General features: G+C 36.0%; 3 protein-coding genes across 3 annotated transcripts; all 3 read right to left on the minus strand.

Annotated features, from left to right (window-relative positions):
- Positions 1-1,440: 1,440 nt before the first annotated feature.
- Positions 1,441-3,911, minus strand: LOC125236993. The gene is made up of 2 exons (XM_048143905.1): positions 3,845-3,911; positions 1,441-2,471 (listed from the first exon to the last, which is right to left on the minus strand). Exon 2 carries the CDS (start codon positions 2,461-2,463, stop codon positions 1,492-1,494), a length of 972 nt encoding a protein of 323 aa, XP_047999862.1. The 5' UTR covers positions 2,464-2,471; positions 3,845-3,911; the 3' UTR covers positions 1,441-1,491.
- A 4,435-nt stretch (positions 3,912-8,346) lies between these two features.
- LOC125236994 (salivary glue protein Sgs-3-like) lies at positions 8,347-9,204 on the minus strand. Its single transcript, XM_048143907.1, has 2 exons — positions 9,174-9,204; positions 8,347-8,887 (listed from the first exon to the last, which is right to left on the minus strand). The coding sequence occupies exons 1-2, from the start codon at positions 9,187-9,189 to the stop codon at positions 8,559-8,561; spliced, it is 345 nt and encodes a 114-aa protein (XP_047999864.1). The 5' UTR covers positions 9,190-9,204; the 3' UTR covers positions 8,347-8,558.
- Positions 9,205-20,380: 11,176 nt separating this feature from the next.
- On the minus strand, positions 20,381-22,049 carry LOC125236992. Its single transcript, XM_048143904.1, has 2 exons — positions 21,962-22,049; positions 20,381-21,411 (listed from the first exon to the last, which is right to left on the minus strand). The coding sequence occupies exons 1-2, from the start codon at positions 22,032-22,034 to the stop codon at positions 20,432-20,434; spliced, it is 1,053 nt and encodes a 350-aa protein (XP_047999861.1). The 5' UTR covers positions 22,035-22,049; the 3' UTR covers positions 20,381-20,431.
- Between the last annotated feature and the right edge of the window lie 1,573 nt (positions 22,050-23,622).

A 23,622-nucleotide genomic window follows, 5' to 3' on the forward strand; every position in this document is an offset into this window, starting at 1 on the left:
TAACTCTAACGACTTGACTAGAAGACAAAAGTATAGGTACTAATGAGCATTATTGTGTATAGCGCCATCTCTCGGTGAATTCGCTAACTAATTTGCGCGACCATAGTATGTTGGTTTTTCAGGGATTATTCTTTATAATGTTAACCGATTTAAACAATTTTTACTTTATTGGAAAGAAGATGATTTACGTAACATCTCGTATTAATTTGAAGTACTATATACATCCGCAAAGGTGGGTAAATTAAAAGTAAAAATCCGAAAAGTTTTTGTGAATTAAAAAACTTGTATACCCTACTGTATCATCTTTATCTTGGTCACTTGTACTCCGTTTATTACAATAAATGTATGTAATGTATGTATGTGTCAATCTTATTTCCCGTCATATGTTTAGGTGGCTTCGGGTTGTAAACCTTAAAACTGATTTTTTTCTACATGTTTCCACCATTAAATTACTGTGAGGTATTTTGCTGAATGAAAACGCTTATTTTCTGGGCGTAGTTTTTTTAAATATCTTCCATTACAAACTATCGGTGGATTCCAAAATATAGGATTTTTAAATTGCGATTAAGCGCTGTATATGAAATAAAACTACTGTTATAGAAGTATTTTCAAAAATATCGTACCGGTCTCAGGCTATAGACCTTGCTATCGTTGGTCAATGATGGAATAATGTCTTCAATCTCTAGAAAATGCCCAGCCAGCACCAATTTCTTGCCTTTATTCATTGTCTCAGGTTGGAAAATGATTTCGTGAGTGATGGCACGAAACCCCGTTTTAGTCACCAGTTTGTTAATTTCTCACTAAAAACAACAATTTTAATGTTATTGGCGATAATGTTATAACCACCATCGTCAAAAATTGTCTAATATAGTAAAATATACACAAGATTCCATTAATTTTTTCACAATGTTTACTTACTTCTCGTTTTACGGTCACGTGGCGTTGTCGTCGCGCACGGTCCCAATTCAATGGTTGTCAAAACGCTTGCCCGGCTATTATTCATTCAATATTCGACCATATTTGTTTGTGCTAAACGTCTATTTTGTCAAATTGTTCAGGTAAATTTGAAACGTTAACCGCTTAGATACCAGTGGTTTTTGTTTTTTTGATAGATGGCGCTAAAAATTTGCTCTATTATCTGTAAACGTCGATTTAATTTCTTTCTAATGTTTTTTGAAACAGTTTTTATTATTATAAATATGTCAAGAAAATTAGATCTTAACATGTAAATTTAAAAATTGGCCATGTTTCAAATTTATTAAATTTATTAGATCTATGCCAAATGGGACTATGAGTGACATCTATCATTTTCGCTGGAATTAATAGAATTTCGTTTTGACGGTCGCATTTTGTGGTACGGCCGGTACGGGACGAACTAGTCTGTATATATGTGGTTTGTGCTTAAGGACAGATTACAAGCAAAGAAACAAGAAACAAAAAGAAATTAAAACAAAATTTTATTCAGTCGAAAGTCGAAAGTGTCAAAACAATTTACAGACGGCTAGAAACCTTAGTGTTCTTGTAGGTGTTGATCTGTTCCTTCTTATCCTCGAAGTACTCGTTCAGTTCTTCAATGTTCTTGTCATCGAAGAGAGTGGCCAGGTTGTACAAGTAGACCTTCTGCTTGTAAGCGTAGTACTGGTACAGGATGGTGTCAGGAGCGTACGCGGTGGGTTGGGACTGGAACTTGATAGGTGCCTGCTCACTGGTGCCATCTGCGTTCAGCTCGTAGAGACGTCCGTCAATCACAGCGAAAGCCTGGTTGACCAACACGGGAGGCCTGATAAGAGCTACCTTGCTGGGGTGCGTGGGAAGACCCTCAATCTTGTGCACGGTCTGGCCGTTGTAAGTGTAGAACTGGTGGTTTCCATCGTAGAAGAACATGATACCGTCGTAATCGAAAGCGATGTCCCTAGCGTCTTTGACAGCCTCAACTTTAGTAGCGACCTTCTCACCTTCATTGTACTTGTACAGGACGTGGTCAGAAGTCAGGTAGTAAACGTGAGCGTGCTCAGTATCCACGGACATTCTGATGACGTTGTCGGTGACGGTGCCATATTTAGTGGCGGTCTGGTCGTGCTCGTTGTACTTGTAGATGCCGTCGCTGGCGCCGATGTAGACGATCTTGTTCTTGGCGTAGGTCACGCACTGTCCGTTCTCGAGGACCTTCTTGGTAACTCCGTTTTTGTAGGCGGAGACTCCTTTGTAGTCGTAAGTGCCATCGTTCTTGATGTCGGCTTCGACAAAGAAGACAGTGAGGGTGGTTTCGTCGGTATCTTCCTTGCTGTCTTCGGAGTAGTTGATCTGGTTGAGAGGGACGACGATATCGACGATGTCGTGCTTGGCAGAGTAGATGGCGAAGGAGTCAGGGTAGAACTTCTTGGTGACGATGAGTTGCTCGTCGTTGCTCGGGGGAGCGGCGACGGCTAAGGCGACGAGGGCGGCGAGGATTATGAACTTCATTTTGGAGTCTGGAAGAAAAAGGATACAGATAAATATCGTTGAGCGTAGTGGAGGTAGATCGTTGTGTGATCTGCTTAGGTTAAAGCTGGCACTAATTAGTTCTTTCTTTCTTATATACGGCTCTAGCTGGACTAAGCAAAGTTGTGTACTCTTTTGTTGGAGACCAAGAAACAATAAGAACGTTTAGTGTATCTAAGTGTGCACCTAAAAATATTTCTACCAATATAACTGATTAAGTATTATCCTGTTGTTTTTCAAATAAATTAAAGAAATAAGTTTTTGTGTCAACCTCACTGGAATAATTAGGCATAAATTCAATTCATAAATTTAAGTCGACTGTGGGTTGTGGGTTAAATTGAGGCTGGCAACCTGTCACTGCAATGGCACAATTTCGATTTCTATCAACCTCTTTTTACCAAGAGTGGCACTGAAACTTTAGTAGTTCATGTGCTCTGCCTACCCCTTTATAGGATACCTACATGACTGATTATATGTATGTATGTGTATAAATTCAACTTTTTAAAAATGGATCAGTACGCGTATACAAATTGCTACAGACCGAAGCCGAATGGCTTCTTGTCTATGCAGAGCACTAAGGATCGCTCATGCATGCCGGTGAATGTGGAAGTCATTTATTCATTTTATAACAAAATAAAATATCCAAGTTTATGTCAAAACAATTTTCCTGTTATTTAATAGAAAATTTTATTAAATGATGCATATTATTTTAAGTTTTTTCGCCAAAAAATGCATTAGGGTTTATTTGTTTGGAATTCTATTTTTTTTTCTAGTTAACCGATTTTAATATAATTTACATAAATGTTGTACATATAATGAAATATTTTTATTTAGAGAAATAATTTACAGGTGTCATTTAAAACAAAACTTAGAATAATAATTAACCTAGAACGAAGTACAAAACTAAAACTAATACTTACCTAAAAATAAAATTATTTGAAAATAAATTCGAATTAATTTTAGGTAATTTTAATTTTAGGGGCGAATTATTCCACGTCTTTAATGAAATTCGTAAATCAACATACCAATAGGTTTAGGTACGTTTTTTAAAATATTTTGCAAATAAATAAGTTAAAATCGTTGTTAGTATTAATCATTACTGAGAAAATCATTTGAAAATATTGAGGACGTATTTGTAAGAAATTATTATTCAAATAAAAAAATACTTTTTTCTGAGAGCAATTAATATTCCTCAAACACTTTAATTTAAAAGCTTAGAGTCGCAAATTGCAAATAGTATAAAGCAAATGTGTCATTAGAAATAGAGGTAATTTTGCATTTTTAAATACTTATAAAAATAAATTATAAATCAAAATAAAATATAATACAATAAAATAAATAATATAAAAGTTTCCTTACTTACCAGTTCCGTTGACTTTTCGAAACGAACTGACTAAATATCTCGCAAAATTCGTTTTTATCCTACCTCAGTTATGACCTAACTTGATAGCCTAATTATTATCTCTTATTTTTAAACAAAAATAAGTTCGAAGGTACATGATACATAACCAGGTGGTTTATAAATAATATGAAAACATTCACATCATTTCAGCCTTATAATTATTAATATGAGGTTGGATATAGCTTGTATATTTTTAATTATATTTAAAAAGTTTTTACTATATCTGTACGTGTAAAATCAAAGTGCATATCCTAATAAGCAAAATAGGTAAAAATATAATACTTGTAACAAAAACTAAAAACGCGACAAAATTAAAATGGGCCCAGTAACGACTGGTTCTATAACTATATAATAATATTTAGTTAAATGATATTAACAAAAAGAAGCATGTCATTTGTTCTTATAACACAAAACACGTAATATTTAGTTAAATATTATGATATTTTGTAACAAGAAGCATTACAGACAAGAAGGTAACAAGAGCTTTCTGGTCTTGCTACTACTGGGAAAATAATTTATTTCTATATCAGTACTTTTAATGACACCAAAAATTAAGTTTGGTAATTTGGTATAAGTAGTTTTTTTAGTTAAGCCACCAAAATTTGTGACAAGAAACGTATAATATAATAAAAAAAAGATTATTTTAATTCACTAAAAATCAGGCGAAAATGGTATCAGGACTTTTGTTTTAAATTTAATATTACTTTAATTTATGACCTTTATAACACATTAAGAAACCACCTATTTTTGTGAATGATACTTCGTAGTAGCAAAAAGCGGACTAATTAAATTAGTTATGACACAAGCAATAAAAGGACAAGTGAAGTTATGGTTGTTTTGGATATACATTATGTGTTGAAACACTATTTCTACTGAAACCACCCTAAAAACAAAACGGAAGTTCAATATTTTACTAGCTCGGAATAACATTCAGGGCAAAAATTATATCAGCAAAAAAATTGGAACAGACTTTTCGTTAAGATCAAAATAAAGAAGAATAAAAATAATCCACATTTAAATGCACGCCAAGAAGCGCTAAAACCTGTACTGAAAGAAGTATTTTCATATTTTTCATTTACCTACAAACTCTAACTATTGATGATGTCATTTTCTGCATTATTTCTAAAGTGAGTACTGTATTCATTCGTATTTTCATTACATCGCGGTATAATAATATGTTTCGCCACCTTTACTATCGCTTAAATAGCTCAGTTATAGTAGCGTAAGACGATGGGCGCGCTCCTGACCTGAAGTCGTGGGTTCGATCCTCGGCAGTGGAAATCTTTCTTTTTCTTGTTATTATTTTTTTATCTTTTATACCCTTTTCAATCCTATCTTTTTAAATATTGATTTTTTTTGTATTAGATTTACAACCCATTTCATTGAAATTTTGTTAGACACATGTAATGCAATAAGTTTAATAATTGTCTTTCAGTATTAGTATTGATTGAAGGTAACCTAAGGTCGTCGTTCCTACTATACAGCAATACTCTGTCTTAGCTAACCATCGCTAGACGTTATGCCCTTGTAATAAGGATTACAAATGTACAGTGACAGTTGTCCTGTATGACGAAAATGCTCAATGAAAAATTGGCTAAATAGTAATCAGAAAACAAGCAAAAAGGGTAGAATATATTTCTATAAGTTACTTCTTTGGATTACTTTACAAAATGAATGTATACTCGTTGTAATTTAATGGATTTAAATAAATAATTTTATTAGTTCAAATTAATGACCGTCAAGGAACAAAAACTATTGAGTCGCTATTAGACCGTTTTCACATTATCCGATCCGATAACGGATGTCGGAAGGATATCAATAGAAGAATCCAAGATGGCGCCTGTAATGTATGGGATATCGGTCCGACATCCGATATCGGATCGGATAATGTGAAAACGCACTTAGGTCTACATTTTACACTTTTTAGAACCAAGATTAATTAGAGTCAGTTGTATGGTCGGTATGTAGTGTAAATAAAAAGTCGAAAAGTCGTAGGTCCTTTCTATAATTTTTGCTATGTATTTTGTATTTTATATTTCAATAGGCAGGCTTTTGTACCCATATTACAGTACTTTCAATATGTGCTATCCTATAATTAAATTCGAACACTCGCGTAGACACTTCTAATATTATTTGAATGGCATTACCAACATAACCAACATTAAATCTCCTTTTGAAAATAAATTTTAAAGAATATCCCACTATCAGATCAGAGTCACTGGTATTTAATTTAAAACAAATGCCTATAATAAATAAATCCGATTAACCTTTGGGTTGTCTGTTGTCGAATTTAATTATTTTCATAGAAAATATTTTAATTTGTATTCCAGCTCGAGATTCTTGGAAGCCCTGTAAATTTTTCTTTGTGACAACAAGATATGACATTTATTTCAGGAAATTTACACATACATACATTACATACATTTATTGTAATAAATGGAGTACAAGTGACCAAGATAAAGATGATACAGTAGGGCATTTTTAAAGTTTATGTAATGAAGAAGTAAAATTGCGGCCTTTTTTAGGTATTTCTATTTATGGAATAAATTGGAAATATCTAAGTAAGTAAGTAAGTAAACACTTTATTGTACAAGAAAATAATACAGCACATAATATTTAAAATAAAAAGTTCTCTCTCTAATCTAATACCTACATACTTATTATATATTGGTAGCGGCTCCATTCGTTCAATATTCGTTCGCAAATCATTTTGACATAAGTAATTTGAGCATATGACAAAAGGTATTTTGATAAAGAGTTTTTAGTGTGTCGCAGTTCCATTTGCAATTTTGATACTTAGGTTTTTTCCTAAGCAGATAAGAAGTTAACGTTATTAGCATCAACAAGAATGTTATAAATGCAATTTAGATCCAGATTTTTAAAACATTTTTGTTATGAATTGAGCGTCCTTGTATTTTTTGTCTTCGGGTTGTAAACCTTAAAACTGATTTTTTACTACATGTTTCCACCATTAAATTACTGTGAGATATTTTGCTGAAAGAAAACGCTTATTTTTTGGATGTAGTTTTTTTAAATATCTTCCATTCCAAACTATTGGTGGATTCGAAAATATAAGTAGGATTTTTAAATTGCGATTAAGCGCTGTATATGAAATAAAACTACTGTTATAGAAGTATTTTCAAAAATATCGTACCGGTCTCAGGCTATATGTAGACCTTGCTATCGCTGCGGTCAATGATGGAATAATGTCTTCAATCTCTAGAAAATGCCCAGCCCGCACCAATTTCTTGCCTTTATTCATTGTCTCAGGTTGGAAAATGATTTCGTGAGTGATGGCACGAAACCCCGTTTTAGTCACAAGTTTGTTAATTTCTCACTAAAAACAACAATTTTAATGTTATTGGCGATAATGTTATAACCACCATCGTCAAAAATTGTCTAATATAGTAAAATAACACAAGATTCCATTAATTTTTTCACAGTGTTTACTTACTTCTCGTTGTACGGTCACGTGGCGTTGTCGTCGCGCACGGTCCCAATTCGATGGTTGTCAAAACGCTTGCCCGGCTATTATTCATTCAATATTCGACCATATTTGTTTATGCTAAACGTCTATTTTGTCAAATTGTTCAGGTAAATTTGAAACGTTAACCGCTTAGATACCAGTGTTTTTTGTTTTTTTGATAGATGGCGCTAAAAATTTGCTCTATTATCTGTAAACGTCGATTTAATTTCTTTCTAATGATTTTTGAAACAGTTTTTATTATTATAAATATGTCAAGAAAATTTGATCTTAACATGTAAATTTAAAAATTGGCCATGTTTCAAATTTATTAAATTTAGATCTATGCCAAATGGGACTATGAGTGACATCTATCATTTTCGCTGGAATCAATAGAGTTTCGTTTTGACGGTCGCATTTTGTGGTACGGGACCATACGGGACGAACTAGTCTGTATATATGTGGTTTATGCTTAAGGACAGATTACAAGCAAAGAAACAAGAAACAAAAAGAAATTAAAACAAAATTTTATTCAGTCGAAAGTGGAAAGTGTCAAAACGATTTACAGACGGCTAGAAACCTTAGTGTTCTTGTAGGTGTTGATCTGTTCCTTCTTATCCTCGAAGTACTCGTTCAGCTCTTCAATTTTCTTGTCATCGAAGAGAGTGACCAGGTTGTACAAGTAGACCTTCTGCTTGTAAGCGTAGTACTGGTACAGGATGGTGTCAGGAGCGTACGCGGTGGGTTGGGACTGGAACTTGATAGGTGCCTGCTCACTGGTGCCATCTGCGTTCAGCTCGTAGAGACGTCCGTCAATCACAGCGAAAGCCTGGTTGACCAACACTGGAGGCCTGATAAGAGCTACCTTGCTGGGGTGCGTGGGAAGACCCTCAATCTTGTGCACGGTCTGGCCGTTGTAAGTGTAGAACTGGTGGTTTCCATCGTAGAAGAACATGATACCGTCGTAATCGAAAGCGATATCCCTAGCGTCTTTGACAGCCTCAACTTTAGTAGCGACCTTCTCACCTTCATTGTACTTGTACAGGACGTGGTCAGAAGTCAGGTAGTAAACGTGAGCGTGCTCAGTATCCACGGACATTCTGATGACGTTGTCGGTGACGGTGCCATATTTAGTGGCGGTCTGGTCGTGCTCGTTGTACTTGTAGATGCCGTCGCTGGCGCCGATGTAGACGATCTTGTTCTTGGCGTAGGTCACGCACTGTCCGTTCTCGAGGACCTTCTTGGTGACTCCGTTTTTGTAGGCGGAGACTCCCTTGTAGTCGTAAGTGCCATCGTTCTTGATGTCGGCTTCGACGAAGAAGACAGTGAGGGTGGTTTCGTCGGTATCTTCCTTGCTGTCTTCGGAGTAGTTGATCTGGTTGAGAGGGACGACGATGTCGACGATGTCGTGCTTGGCAGAGTAGATGGCGAAGGAGTCAGGGTAGAACTTCTTGGTGACGATGAGTTGCTTGTCGTTGCTCGGGGAGCGGCGACGGCTAAGGCGACGAGGGCGGCGAGGATTATGAACTTCATTTTGGAGTCTGGAAGAAAAAGGATACAGATAAATATCGTTGAGCGTAGTGGAGGTAGATCGTTGTGTGATCTGCTTAGGTTAAAGCTGGCACTAATTAGTTCTTTCTTTCTTTTATACGGCTCTGGCTGGACTGAGCAAAGTGGTGTACTCTTTTGTTGGAGACCAAGAAACAATAAGAACGTTTAGTGTATCTAAGTGTGCACCTAAAAATATTTCTACCAATATAACTTATTAAGTATTATCTTGTTGTTTTTCAAATAAACTAAAGAAATAAGTTTTTGTGTGAACCTCACTGGAATAATTAGGCATAAATTCAATTCATAAATTTAAGTCGACTGTGGGTTGTGGGTTAAATTGAGGCTGGCAACCTGTCACTGCAATGGCACAATTTCGATTTCTATCAACCTCTTTTTGCCAAGAGTGGCACTGAAACTTTAGTAGTTCATGTGCTCTGCCTACCCCTTTATAGGATACCTACATGACTGATTATATGTATGTATGTGTATAAATTCAACTTTTTAAAAATGGATCAGTACGCGTATACAAATTGCTACAGACCGAAGCCGAATGGCTTCTTGTCTATGCAGAGCACTAAGGATCGCTCATGCATGCCGGTGAATGCGGAAGTCATTTATACATTTTATAACAAAATGAAATATCCAAGTTTATGTCAAAACAATTTTCCTGTTATTTAATAGAAAATTTTATTAAATGATGCATATTACTGAGAAAATCATTTGAAAATATAGAGGACGTATTTGTAAGAAATTATTATTCAAATAAAAAAATACTTTTTTCTGAGAGCAATTAATATTCCTCTAACACTTTAATTTAAAAGCTTAGAGTCGCAAATTGCAAATAGTATAAAGCAAATGTGTCATTAGAAATATAGGTAATTTTGCATTTTTAAATACTTATAAAAATAAATTATAAATCAAAATAAAATATAATACAATAAAATAAATAGGTAATATAAAAGTTTCCTTAAGAAATAAAGGTAATTTTGCATTTTTAAAAACTTATAAAAATAAATTATAAATCAAAATAAAAAATAATACAATAAAATAAATAATATAAAAGTTTCTTTACCAGTTCCGTTGACTTTTCGAAACGAACTGACTACATATCTCGCAAAATTCGTTTTTATCCTACCTCAGTTATGACCTAACTTGATAGCCTAATTATTATCTCTTATTTTTAAACAAAAATAAGTTCCAAGGTACATGATACATAACCAGGTGGTTTGATAAATGATATGAAAACATTCACATCATTTCAGCCTTATAATTATTAATATGAGGTTGGATATAGCTTGTATATTTTTAATTATATTTAAAAAGTTTTTACTATATCTGTACGTGTAAAATCAAAGTGCATATCCTAATAAGCAAAATAGGTAAAAATATAATACTTGTAACAAAAACTAAAAACGCGACAAAATTAAAATGGGCCCAGTAACGACTGGTTCTATAACTATATAATAATATTTAGTTAAATGATATTAACAGAAAGAAGCATGTCATTTGTTCTTATAACAAAAAAAACACGTAATATTTAGTTAAATATTATGATATTTTGTAACAAGAACCTAATTTATTACCCCAAGAGCTTTCTGGTCTTGCTACTACTGGGAAAATAATTTACTTCTATATCAGTACTTTTAATGACACCAAAAATTAAGTTTGGTAATTTGGTATAAGTAGTTTTTTTAGTTAAGCCACCAAAATTTGTGACAAGAAACGTATAATATAATAAAAAAAAGATTATTTTAATTCACTAAAAATCAGGCGAAAATGGTATCAGGACTTTTGTTTTAAATTGAGTATTACTTTAATTTATGACCTTTATAACACATTAAGAAACCACCTATTTTTGTGAATGATACTTCGTAGTAGCAAAAAGCGGACTAATTAAATTAGTTATGACACAAGCAATAAAAGGACAAGTGAAGTTATGGTTGTTTTGGATATACATTATGTGTTGAAACACTATTTCTACTGAAACCACCCTAAAAACAAAACGGAAGTTCAATATTTTACTAGCTCGGAATAACATTCAGGGCAAAAATTATATCAGCAAAAAAATTGGAACAGACTTTTCGTTAAGATCAAAATAAAGAAGAATAAAAAGAATCCACATTTAAATGCACGCCAAGAAGCGCTAAAACCTGTACTGAAAGAAGTATTTTCATATTTTTCATTTACCTACAAACTCTAACTATTGATGATGTCATTTTCTGCATTATTTCTAAAGTGAGTACTGTATTCATTCGTATTTTCATTACATCGCGGTATAATAATATGTTTCGCCACCTTTACTATCGCTTAAATAGCTCAGTTATAGTAGCGTAAGACGATGGGCGCGCTCCTGACCTGAAGTCGTGGGTTCGATCCTCGGCAGTGGAAATCTTTCTTTTTCTTGTTATTATTTTTTTATCTTTTATACCCTTTTCAATCCTATCTTTTTAAATATTGATTTTTGTTGTATTAGATTTACAACCCATTTCATTGAAATTTTGTTAGACACATGTAATGCAATAAGTTTAATAATTGTCTTTCAGTATTAGTATTGATTGAAGGTAACCTAAGGTCGTCGTTCCTACTATACAGCAATACTCTGTCTTAGCTAACCATCGCTAGACGTTATGCCCTTGTAATAAGGATTACAAATGTACAGTGACAGTTGTCCTGTATGACGAAAATGCTCAATGAAAAATTGGCTAAATAGTAATCAGAAAACAAGCAAAAAGGGTAGAATATATTTCTATAAGTTACTTCTTTGGATTACTTTACAAAATGAATGTATACTCGTTGTAATTTAATGGATTTAAATAAATAATTTTATTAGTTCAAATTAATGACCGTCAAGGAACAAAAACTATTGAGTCGCTATTAGACCGTTTTCACATTATCCGATCCGATAACGGATGTCGGAAGGATATCAATAGAAGAATCCAAGATGGCGCCTGTAATGTATAGGGATATCGGTTCGACATCCGATATCGGATCGGATAATGTGAAAACGCACTTAGGTCTACATTTTACACTTTTTAAAACCAAGATTAATTAGAGTCAGTTGTATGGTCGGTATGTAGTGTAAATAAAAAGTCGAAAAGTGCAGGCTTTTGTACCCATATTACAGTACTTTCAATATGTGCTATCCTGTAATTAAATTCGAACACTCGCGTAGACACTTCTAATATTATTTGAATGGCATTACCAACATAACCAACATTAAATCTCCTTTTGAAAATAAATTTTAAAGAATATCCCACTATCAGATCAGAGTCACTGGTATTTAATTTAAAACAAATTATTTTCATAGAAAATATTTTAATCTGTATTCCAGCTCGAGATTCTTGGAAGCCCTGTAAATTTTTCTTTGTGACAACAAGATATGACATTTATTTCAGGAAATTTACACATACATACATTACATACATTTATTGTAATAAATGAAGTACAAGTGACCAAGATAAAGATGATACAGTAGGGCATTTTTAAAGTTTATGTAATGAAGAAGTAAAATTGCGGCCTTTTTTAGGTATTTCTATTTATGGAATAAATTGGAAATATCTAAGTAAGTAAGTAAGTAAACACTTTATTGTACAAGAAAATAATACAGCACATAATATTTAAAATAAAAAGTTATCTCTCTAATCTAATACCTACATACTTATTATATATTGGTAGCGGCTCCATTCGTTCAATATTCGTTCGCAAATCATTTTGACATAAGTCATTTGAGCATATTATGACAAAAGGTATTTTGATAAAGAGTTTTTAGTGTGTCGCAGTTCCATTTGCAATTTTGATACTTAGGTCTTTATACACTAAGTTGGTTATGGCATGAACGATTTTTTCCTAAGCAGATAAGAAGTTAACGTTATTAGCATCAACAAGAATGTTATAAATGCAATTTAGACCCAGATTTTTAAAACATTTTTGTTATGAATTGAGCGTCCTTGTATTTAATGTCTTCGGGTTGTAAACCTTAAAACTGATTTTTTACTACATGTTTACACCATTAAATTACTGTGAGATATTTTGCTGAAAGAAAACGCTTATTTTCTGGGTGTAGTTTTTTTAAATATCTTCCATTCCAAACTATTGGTGGATTCGAAAATATAGGATTTTTAAATTGCGATTAAGCGCTGTATATGAAATAAAACTACTGTTATAGAAGTATTTTCAAAAATATCGTACCGGTCTCAGGCTATATGTAGACCTTGCTATCGCTGCGGTCAATGATGGAATAATGTCTTCAATCTCTAGAAAATGCCCAGCCCGCACCAATTTCTTGCCTTTATTCATTGTCTCAGGTTGGAAAATGATTTCGTGAGTGATGGCACGAAACCCCGTTTTAGTCACAAGTTTGTTAATTTCTCACTAAAAACAACAATTTTAATGTTATTGGCGATAATGTTATAACTACCATCGTCAAAAATCGTCTAATATAGTGAAATATACACAAGATTCCATTAATTTTTTCACAATGTTTATTTACTTCTCGTTTTACGGTCACGTGGCGTTGTCGTCGCGCACGGTCCCAATTCGATGGTTGTCAAAACGCTTGCCCGGCTATTATTCATTCAATATTCGACCATATTTGTTTGTGCTAAACGTCTATTTTGTCAAATTGTTCAGGTAAATTTGAAACGTTAACCGCTTAGATACCAGTGTTTTTTTGTTTTTTTGATAGATGGCGCTAAAAATTTGCTCTATTATCTGTAAACGTCGATTTAATTTCTTTCTAATGTTTTTTGAAACAGTTTTTATTATTATAAATATGTCAAGAAAATTAGATCTTAACATGTAAATTTAATAAATTAATAGTTTAAAAAACACTATAAAACACGCTTTTATAAATGCACGTAAAAGCCAAAAATAAATTATGGATCGTTCAAGTTGTCTCTATTTGTGAGCTGAAGTTTAAAAACTATGTGCTTTTAATTATAATATTTGATTGTAAAAGCGTGGGGCGCTGGAACAGGAAAGACTTTTTGTATAACCACAGAATATATAAGTATAACTTGCTGATAAATCAAATTATGCTATGTTACGGGAAGGAGGTTACACAGATTGACGCGCTAACTGGAGTTGCAGCATGACTAGTAGGTTCTACATTAAACAGTCAAATCAATTAAAAGTCAGTGTTCAAAGTAGGTACCAGTTTGTCGAACTCAGACAAAATATGCGCTAGTAGCGAGGAGAGTCGACAGTCACCGACACTTAGAACGCCGCTTTTTTCCGGTAATCAAAGTACAAAAGGGGAAAGTGTCTACAGTGACAGGATGCAGAGTTCTTGTTCGTGGACGAGATATCTTTGGTTCTCTTTGGTAACCCTTAGGCGGCATATGTAAACGTTATGTTCTTATGCAACTTCATTCGCCAGGAAGTTCGAATTAGTATTTGTTTACAAGAAAGTCTTTCCTGTTCCAGCGCCCCACGCTTTTACAATCAAATATTATAATTAAAAGCACATAGTTTTTAAACTTCAGCTCACAAATAGAGACAACTTGAACGATCCATAATTTATTTTTGGCTTTTACGTGCATTTATAAAAGCGTGTTTTATAGTGTTTTTTAAACTATTAATTTATTTTATACTTTTTAGTCATTAATAATGAAATAAATACCTTTTAACATTTATACATAAAATTATTTCAAGTAGGCGGATTTTACATGCCATTTGTGGCTTAACGTGTACTTATTGCTAATTGCTACTTAATAATAACTAGCGGCTACCTTCTTATTACGGTATTATCATAAAAATGTTTATACCTAGTAAGTTATCCGTAAAAGATAGACAATATAGACATGTGCCATCGCGGACTTTTTGAAGACATTAGAGAGACATACTTTCGCCATACATTGTTTTGAAGCTCTCAGCTAGTGGGATTTTGTTTGACTCGATTAGAAAATATTGTCACATTTCAACTAATTCAAACAAAATTTAAGTATTTCTTTTTTGCCGAGCCCCCCTTTATTTGCACTTAAGGGTCACAGGAAAACCCAGGATCTTTCTTTTATGCGGGGGGCTTTGCCCCCCGAGCCCCCCTTTGTTTGCTCTGAAAGGTCACAAGAAAACGCTAACCCAACTTATTTTAAATACTACGTTAATCTTTCTTTTATGCGGGGGGCTTCGCCCCCCGAGCCCCCCTTTTCGTTACTCTTAAGGGTAACAAGAAAACCCTAACCCAACTTATTTTAAATACTACGTTAATCTTTCTTTTATGCGGGGGCTTCGCCCCCGAGCCCCCTTTTCGTTACTCTTAAGGGTAACAAGAAAACCCTAACCCAACTTATTTTAAATACAACGTTTATCTTTCTTTTATGCGGGGGCTTCGCCCCCGAGCCCCCTTTGTTTGCTCTTAAAGGTCACAAGAAAACACTAACCCAACTTATCTTAAATACTACGTTGATCTTTCTTTCATGCGGGGGCTTCGCCCCCGAGCCCCCTTTGTTTGCTCTTACAGGTCACAGGAAAACCCTAACCCAACTTATTTTAAATACTACGTTGATCTTTCTTTTATGCGGGGGGCTTCGCCCACCGAGCCCCCCTTTTCGTTACTCTTAAGGGTCACAAGAAAACCCTAAACCAACTTATTTAAAATACAACGTTGATCTTTCTTTCATGCGGGGGCTTCGCCCCCGAGCCCCCTTTGTTTGCTCTTAAAGGTCACAAGAAAACGCTAACCCAACTTATTTTAAAAACAACGTTGATCTTTCTTTTATGCGGGGGCTTCGCCCCCGAGCCCCCTTTGTTTGCTCTTAAAGGTCACAATAAAACGCTAACCCAACTTATTTTAAATACTACGTTAATCTTTCTTTTATGCTGGGGGCTTCGCCCCCGAGCCCCCTTTTCGTTACTCTTAAGGATCACAAGAAAACCCTAACCCAACTTATTTTAAATACTACGTTGATCTTTCTTTCATGCGGGGGCTTCGCCCCCGAGCCCCCTTTGTTTACTCTTAAAGGTCACAAGAAAACGCTAACCCAACTTATTTAAAATACAACGTTGATCTTTCTTTCATGCGGGGGCTTCGCCCCCGAGCCCCCTTTGTTTGCTCTTAAAGGTCACAAGAAAACGCTAACCCAACTTATTTTAAAAACAACGTTGTTTTCTTTTATGCGGGGGCTTCGCCCCCCGAGCCCCCCTTTGTTTGCTCTTAAAGGTCACAAGAAAACGCTAACACAACTTATCTTAAATACTACGTTGATCTTTCTTTCATGCGGGGGGCTTCGCCCCCGAGCCCCCTTTGTTTGCTCTTAAAGGTCACAAGAAAACGCTAACCCAACTTATTTTAAATACTACGTTAATCTTTCTTTTATGCGGGGGGCTTCGCTTGTTTACTCTTAAAGGTCACAAGAAAACACTAACCCAACTTATCTTAAATACTACGTTGATCTTTCTTTCATGCGGGGGGCTTCGCCCTCCGAGCCCCCCTTTTCTTTACTCTTAAGGAACACAAGAAAACCTTAAACCAACTTATTTTAAATACAACGTTGATCTTTCTTTCATGCGGGGGGCTCCCCCCTTTGTTTGCGTTTAAATGTCACAAGAAAACGCTAACCCAACTTATCTTAAATACTACGTTGATCTTTTTTCATGCGGGGGCTTCGCCCCCCGAGCCCCCCCTTTGTTTGCTCTTAAAGGTCACAAAAAAACGCTAACCCAACTTATTCTAAATACTACGTTGATCTTTCTTTCATGCGGGGGGCTTCGCCCCCCGAGCCCCCCTTTGTTTGCTCTTAAAGGTCACAAGAAAACGCTAACCCAACTTATTCTAAATACTACGTTGATCTTTCTTTCATGCGGGGGCCTTTTCTTTACTCTTAAGGATCACAAGAAAACCTTAACCCAACTTATTTTAAATACAACGTTGATCTTTCTTTTATGCGGGGGCTTCGCCCCCGAGCCCCCCTTTGTTTGCTCTGAAAGGTCACAAGAAAACGCTAACCCAACTTATTTTAAATACTACGTTAATCTTTCTTTTATGCGGGGGCGAAGCCCCCGAGCCCCCTTTGTTTACTCTTAAAGGTCACAAGAAAACGCTAACCCAACTTATCTTAAATACTACGTTGATCTTTCTTTCATGCGGGGGCTTCGCCCCCGAGCCCCTTTTTTTACTCTTAAGGATCACAAGAAAACCCTAAACCAACTTATTTTAAATACAACGTTGATCTTTCTTTCATGCGGGGGCTTCGCCCCCGAGCCCCCTTTGTTTGCTCTTAAATGTCACAAGAAAACGCTAACCCAACTTATCTTAAATACTACGTTGATCTTTCTTTCATGCGGGGGCTTCGCCCCCGAGCCCCCATTTGTTTGCTCTTAAATGTCACAAGACAACGCTAACCCAACTTATCTTAAATACTACGTTGATCTTTCTTTCATGCGGGGGCTTCGCCCCCGAGCCCCCCTTTGTTTGCTCTTAAGGATCACAAGAAAACCCTAAACCAACTTATTTTAAATACAACGTTGATCTTTCTTTCATGCGGGGGCTTCGCCCCCGAGCCCCCTTTGTTTGCTCTTAAATGTCACAAGAAAACGCTAACCCAACTTATCTTAAATACTACGCTGATCTTTCTTTCATGCGGGGGCTTCGCCCCCGAGCCCCCTTTGTTTGCTCTTAAAGGTCACAAGAAAACGCTAACCCAACTTATTCTAAATACAACGTTGATCTTTCTTTCATGCGGGGGCTTCGCCCCCCGAGCCCCCCTTTGTTTGCTCTTAAAGGTCACAAGAAAACGCTAACCCAACTTATCTTAACTACTACGTTGATCTTTCTTTCATGCGGGGGCTTCGCCCCCGAGCCCCCCTTTGTTTGCTCTTAAAGGTCACAAGAAAACGCTAACCCAACTTATTATAAATACTACGTTGATCTTTCTTTCATGCGGGGGGCTTCGCCCCCCGACCCCCACTTTGTTTGCTCTTAAAGGTCACAAGAAAACGCTAACCCAACTTATTCTAAATACTACGTTGATCTTTCTTTCATGCGGGGGCCTTTTATTTACTCTTGGATCACAAGAAAACCTTAACCCAACTTATTTTAAATACAACGTTGATCTTTCTTTTATGCGGGGGCTTCGCCCCCGAGCACCCTTTGTTTGCTCTGAAAGGTCACAAGAAAACGCTAACCCAACTTATTTTAAATACTACGTTAATCTTTCTTTTATGCGGGGGCTTCGCCCCCGAGCCCCCCTTTGTTTACTCTTAAAGGTCACAAGAAAACGCTAACCCAACTTATCTTAAATACTACGTTGATCTTTCTTTCATGCGGGGGCTTCGCCCCCGAGCCCCCTTTTCTTTACTCTTAAGGATCACAAGAAAACCCTAAACCAACTTATTTTAAATACAACGTTGATCTTTCTTTCATGCGGGGGCTTCGCCCCCGAGCCCCCTTCGTTTGCTCTTAAATGTCACAAGAAAACGCTAACCCAACTTATCTTAAATACTACGTTGATCTTTCTTTCATGCGGGGGCTTCGCCCCCGAGCCCCCCTTTGTTTGCTCTTAAAGGTCACAAGAAAACGCTAACCCAACTTATTCTAAATACTACGTTGATCTTTCTTTCATGCGGGGGCCTTTTCTTTGCTCTTAAGGATCACAAGAAAACCTTAACCCAACTTATTTTAAATACAACGTTGATCTTTCTTTTATGCGGGGGGCTTCGCCCCCGAGCACCCTTTGTTTGCTCTGAAAGGTCACAAGAAAACGCTAACCCAACTTATTTTAAATACTACGTTAATCTTTCTTTTATGCGGGGGCTTCGCCCCCGAGCCCCCCTTTGTTTACTCTTAAAGGTCACAAGAAAACGCTAACCCAACTTATCTTAAATACTACGTTGATCTTTCTTTCATGCGGGGGGCTTCGCCCCCCGAGCCCCCTTTTCTTTACTCTTAAGGATCACATGAAAACCCTAAACCAACTTATTTTAAATACAACGTTGATCTTTCTTTCATGCGGGGGGCTTCGCCCCCCGAGCCCCTCTTTGTTTGCTCTTAAATGTCACAAGAAAACGCTAACCCAACTTATCTTAAATACTACGTTGATCTTTCTTTCATGCGGGGGCTTCGCCCCCGAGCCCCCCTTTGTTTGCTCTTAAAGGTCACAAGAAAACGCTAACCCAACTTATTCTAAATACTACGTTGATCTTTCTTTCATGCGGGGGCTTCGCCCCCTAGCCCCCTTTTCTTTACTCTTAAGGATCACAAGAAAACCTTAACCAAACTTATTTTAAATACAACGTTGATCTTTCTTTTATGCGGGGGCTTCGCCCCCGAGCCCCCCTTTGTTTGCTCTGAAAGGTCACAAGAAAACGCTAACCCAACTTATTTTAAATACTACGTTGATCTTTCTTTCATGCTTCCCCCTCGAGCCCCCCCCCCTTTTTTTTTTCTGTTCTTATCTTCCAGCACCATCATTAGGTTTCAAGAACCTAATCGTAGTCATAGTTCATTACAAGACTTTTCTAAGAAGCCTAAAAACAGCTATGATACGATGTTCCATCATGTAGTTCCAGTTCATATCTTCCGGCTCCATCATCAGACCTTGAATTCTAATCGTAGTCAAAGTTCATTACAAGACTTTTCTAAGAAGCCCAAAAACAGCTATGATACGATGTTCTATCATGTAGTTCCAGTTCATATCTTCCGGCTCCATCATCAGACCTTGAAACCTAATCGTAGTCAAAGTTCATTACAAGACTTTTCTAAGAAGCCCAAAAACAGCTATGATACGATGTTCCATCATGTAGTTCCAGCTCATATCTTCCGGCGCCATCATCAGACCTTGAAACCTAATTGTAGTCAAAGTTCATTACAAGACTTTCCTAAGAAGCCCAAAAACAGCTATGATACGATGTTCCATGATGTAGTTCCAGTTCATATCTTCCGGCTCCATCATCAGACCTTGAAACCTAATCGTAGTCAAAGTTCATTACAAGACTTTTCTAAGAAACCCAAAAACAGCTATGATACGATGTTCCATCATGTAGTTCCAGTTCATATCTTTCGGCTTCATCATCAGACCTTGAAACCTAATTCTAGTCAACGTTCATTACAAGACTTTTCTAAGAAACCCAAAAACGGCTATGATACGATGTTCCATCATGTAGTTCCAGTTCATATCTTCCGACTCCATCATCAGATCAGCTCAACAGTACCATATTATTGTATTGTCATCGGAACTACATATAGCTGCCAATTTTCATTACGCTACGACTCCTGGAAGATGGTTAAATTAGCCTCCGCAGATTCCATTACATACATAGTTACATACACGACGACCTAATAAAAGCGTGTTAAAAATTGGCCATGTTTCAAATTTATTAAATTTAGATCTATGCCAAATGGGACTATGAGTGACATCTATCATTTTCGCTGGAATCAATAGAGTTTCGTTTTGACGGTCGCATTTTGTGGTACGGGACAAACTAGTCTGTATATATGTGGTTTGTGCTTAAGGACAGATTACAAGCAAAGAAACAAGAAACAAAAAGAAATTAAAACAAAATTTTATTCAGTCGAAAGGCGAAAGTGTCAAAACAATTTACAGACGGCTAGAAACCTTAGTGTTCTTGTAGGTGTTGATCTGTTCCTTCTTATCCTCGAAGTACTCGTTCAGCTCTTCAATTTTCTTGTCATCGAAGAGAGTGACCAGGTTGTACAAGTAGACCTTCTGCTTGTAAGCGTAGTACTGGTACAGGATGGTGTCAGGAGCGTACGCGGTGGGTTGGGTCTGGAACTTGATAGGTGCCTGCTCACTGGTGCCATCTGCGTTCAGCTCGTAGAGACGTCCGTCAATCACAGCGAAAGCCTGGTTGACCAACACGGGAGGCCTGATAAGAGCTACCTTGCTGGGGTGCGTGGGAAGACCCTCAATCTTGTGCACGGTCTGGCCGTTGTAAGTGTAGAACTGGTGGTTTCCATCGTAGAAGAACATCATACCGTCGTAATCGAAAGCGATGTCCCTAGCGTCTTTGACAGCCTCAACTTTAGTAGCGACCTTCTCACCTTCATTGTACTTGTACAGGACGTGGTCAGAAGTCAGGTAGTAAACGTGAGCGTGCTCAGTATCCACGGACATTCTGATGACGTTGTCGGTGACGGTGCCATATTTAGTGGCGGTCTGGTCGTGCTCGTTGTACTTGTAGATGCCGTCGCTGGCGCCGATGTAGACGATCTTGTTCTTGGCGTAGGTCACGCACTGTCCGTTCTCGAGGACCTTCTTGGTGACTCCGTTTTTGTAGGCGGAGACTCCTTTGTAGTCGTAAGTGCCATCGTTCTTGATGTCGGCTTCGACGAAGAAGACAGTGAGGGTGGTTTCGTCGGTATCTTCCTTGCTGTCTTCGGAGTAGTTGATCTGGTTGAGAGGGACGACGATGTCGACGATGTCGTGTTTGGCAGAGTAGATGGCTAAGGAGTCAGGGTAGAACTTCTTGGTGACGATGAGTTGCTTGTCGTTGCTCGGGGGAGCGGCGACGGCTAAGGCGACGAGGGCGGCGAGGATTATGAACTTCATTTTGGAGTCTGGAAGAAAAAGGATACAGATAAATATCGTTGAGCGTAGTGGAGGTAGATCGTTGTGTGATCTGCTTAGGTTAAAGCTGGCACTAATTAGTTCTTTCTTTCTTTTATACGGCTCTGGCTGGACTGAGCAAAGTGGTGTACTCTTTTGTTGGAGACCAAGAAACAATAAGAACGTTTAGTGTATCTAAGTGTGCACCTAAAAATATTTCTACCAATATAACTTATTAAGTATTATCTTGTTGTTTTTCAAAAAACTAAAGAAATAAGTTTTTGTGTGAACCTCACTGGAATAATTAGGCATAAATTCAATTCATAAATTTAAGTCGACTGTGGGTTGTGGGTTAAATTGAGGCTGGCAACCTGTCACTGCAATGGCACAATTTCGATTTCTATCAACCTCTTTTTGCCAAGAGTGGCACTGAAACTTTAGTAGTTCATGTGCTCTGCCTACCCCTTTATAGGATACCTACATGACTGATTATATGTATGTATGTGTATAAATTCAACTTTTTAAAAATGGATCAGTACGCGTATACAAATTGCTACAGACCGAAGCCGAATGGCGTCTTGTCTATGCAGAGCACTAAGGATCGCTCATGCATGCCGGTGAATGCGGAAGTCATTTATACATTTTATAACAAAATAAAATATCCAAGTTTATGTCATGCTGTAAGTACATACTAAAAACACTTTTCCTGTTATTTAATAGAAAATTTTATTAAATGATGCATATTATTTTAAGTTTTTTCGCCAAAAAATGCATTAGGGTTTATTTGTTTGGAATTCGATTTTCTAGTTAACCGATTTTAGTATAATTTACATAAATGTTGTACATATAATGAAATATTTTTATATAGAGAAATAATTTACAGGTGTCATTAAAAAACTAATACTTACCTAAAAATAAAATTATTTGAAAATAAATTCGAATTAATTTTAGGTAATTTTAATTTTAGGGGAAAATTATTCCACGTCTTTAATGAAATTCTTAAATCAACATACCAATAGGTTTAGGTACGTTTTTTAAAATATTTTGCAAATAAATAAGTTAAAATCGTTGTTAGTATTAATCATTACTGAGAAAATCATTTGAAAATATAGAGGACGTATTTGTAAGAAATTATTAATCAAATAAAAAAATACACACTTTTTTCAGAGAGCAATTAATATTCCTCTAATACTTTAATTTAAAAGCGTAGAGCCGCAAATTGCAAATAGTATAAAACAAATGTGTCATTAGAAATAAAGGTAATTTTGCATTTTTAAATACTTATAAAAATAAATTATAAATCAAAATAAAAAATAATACAATAAAATAAATAATATAAAAGTTTCCTTACTTACCAGTTCCGTTGAGTTTTCGAAACGAACTGACTACATATCTCGCAAAATTCGTTTTTATCCTACCTCAGTTATGACCTAACTTGATAGCCTAATTATTATCTCTTATTTTTAAACAAAAATAAGTTCCAAGGTACATGATACATAACCAGGTGGTTTGATAAATAATATGAAAACTTTCACAGCATTTCAGTTTTATAAATATTAATATAAGGTTGGATATAGCTTGTATATTTTTAATTATATTTAAAAAGTTTTCACTATACCTGTACGTGCAAAATCAAAGTGCATATCCTGGACAGGGACCTGGACCTATGCAATCATTTTAAATCTTACTATTACCTAAATAATGAAATAAAAACAAAAAACTAATGAAAAACAAAAGTAATGAAGGATATAAGCAAAATACGAACCGTTTCCGTAAAATATATGATACTTGTAACAAAAACTAAAAAAGCTACAAAATTATAATGGGCCCAGTAACGACTGGTTCTAATAACTATATCATAATATTCAGTTAAATATTATGATATTAACAAAAATAAGCATGTCATTTGTCCTTATAAAAAATAAAAAAAACACATAATATTCATAATATTGTCTTCGGTTACCGCGATAGTTACTCATGAAATAAAACTATGGGAACGGATTAAATCGCGTATAATGAATTAATTTACAATTCATCCCGACGTTTCGAACACTTTACAGCGTTCGTGGTCAACGGGTGACAGGCTGACAGCATGAGCAACGCCATCTATATTTACACGCCTACAAGAAATACGCCTATACGTTGTTACTTTGTAACTCCGATAGATGGCGCCACTAAAGTTAATGTAAGGAACCCAAAGGAACTGAAGATTCCACAGTGCT

The sequence above is a fragment of the Leguminivora glycinivorella genome, chromosome 20 (assembly GCF_023078275.1).
Source record: "Leguminivora glycinivorella isolate SPB_JAAS2020 chromosome 20, LegGlyc_1.1, whole genome shotgun sequence".
Classification (NCBI taxonomy): Eukaryota; Metazoa; Arthropoda; class Insecta; order Lepidoptera; family Tortricidae; genus Leguminivora; species Leguminivora glycinivorella.

Coding starts and splice junctions, on each gene's coding strand:
- LOC125236993 (XM_048143905.1), bottom strand. CDS start 2,463: ATGAAGTTCATAATCCTCGCCGCCCTCGTCGCCTTAGCCGTCGCCGCT.
- LOC125236992 (XM_048143904.1), bottom strand. CDS start 22,034: ATGACTTCCGCATTCACCGGCATGCATGAGCGATCCTTAGTGCTCTGC. Junction 21,412..21,961: donor CAAGACGCCATTCGGCTTCG/GTCTGTAGCAAT, acceptor TTTTTCTTCCAG/ACTCCAAAATGAAGTTCATA.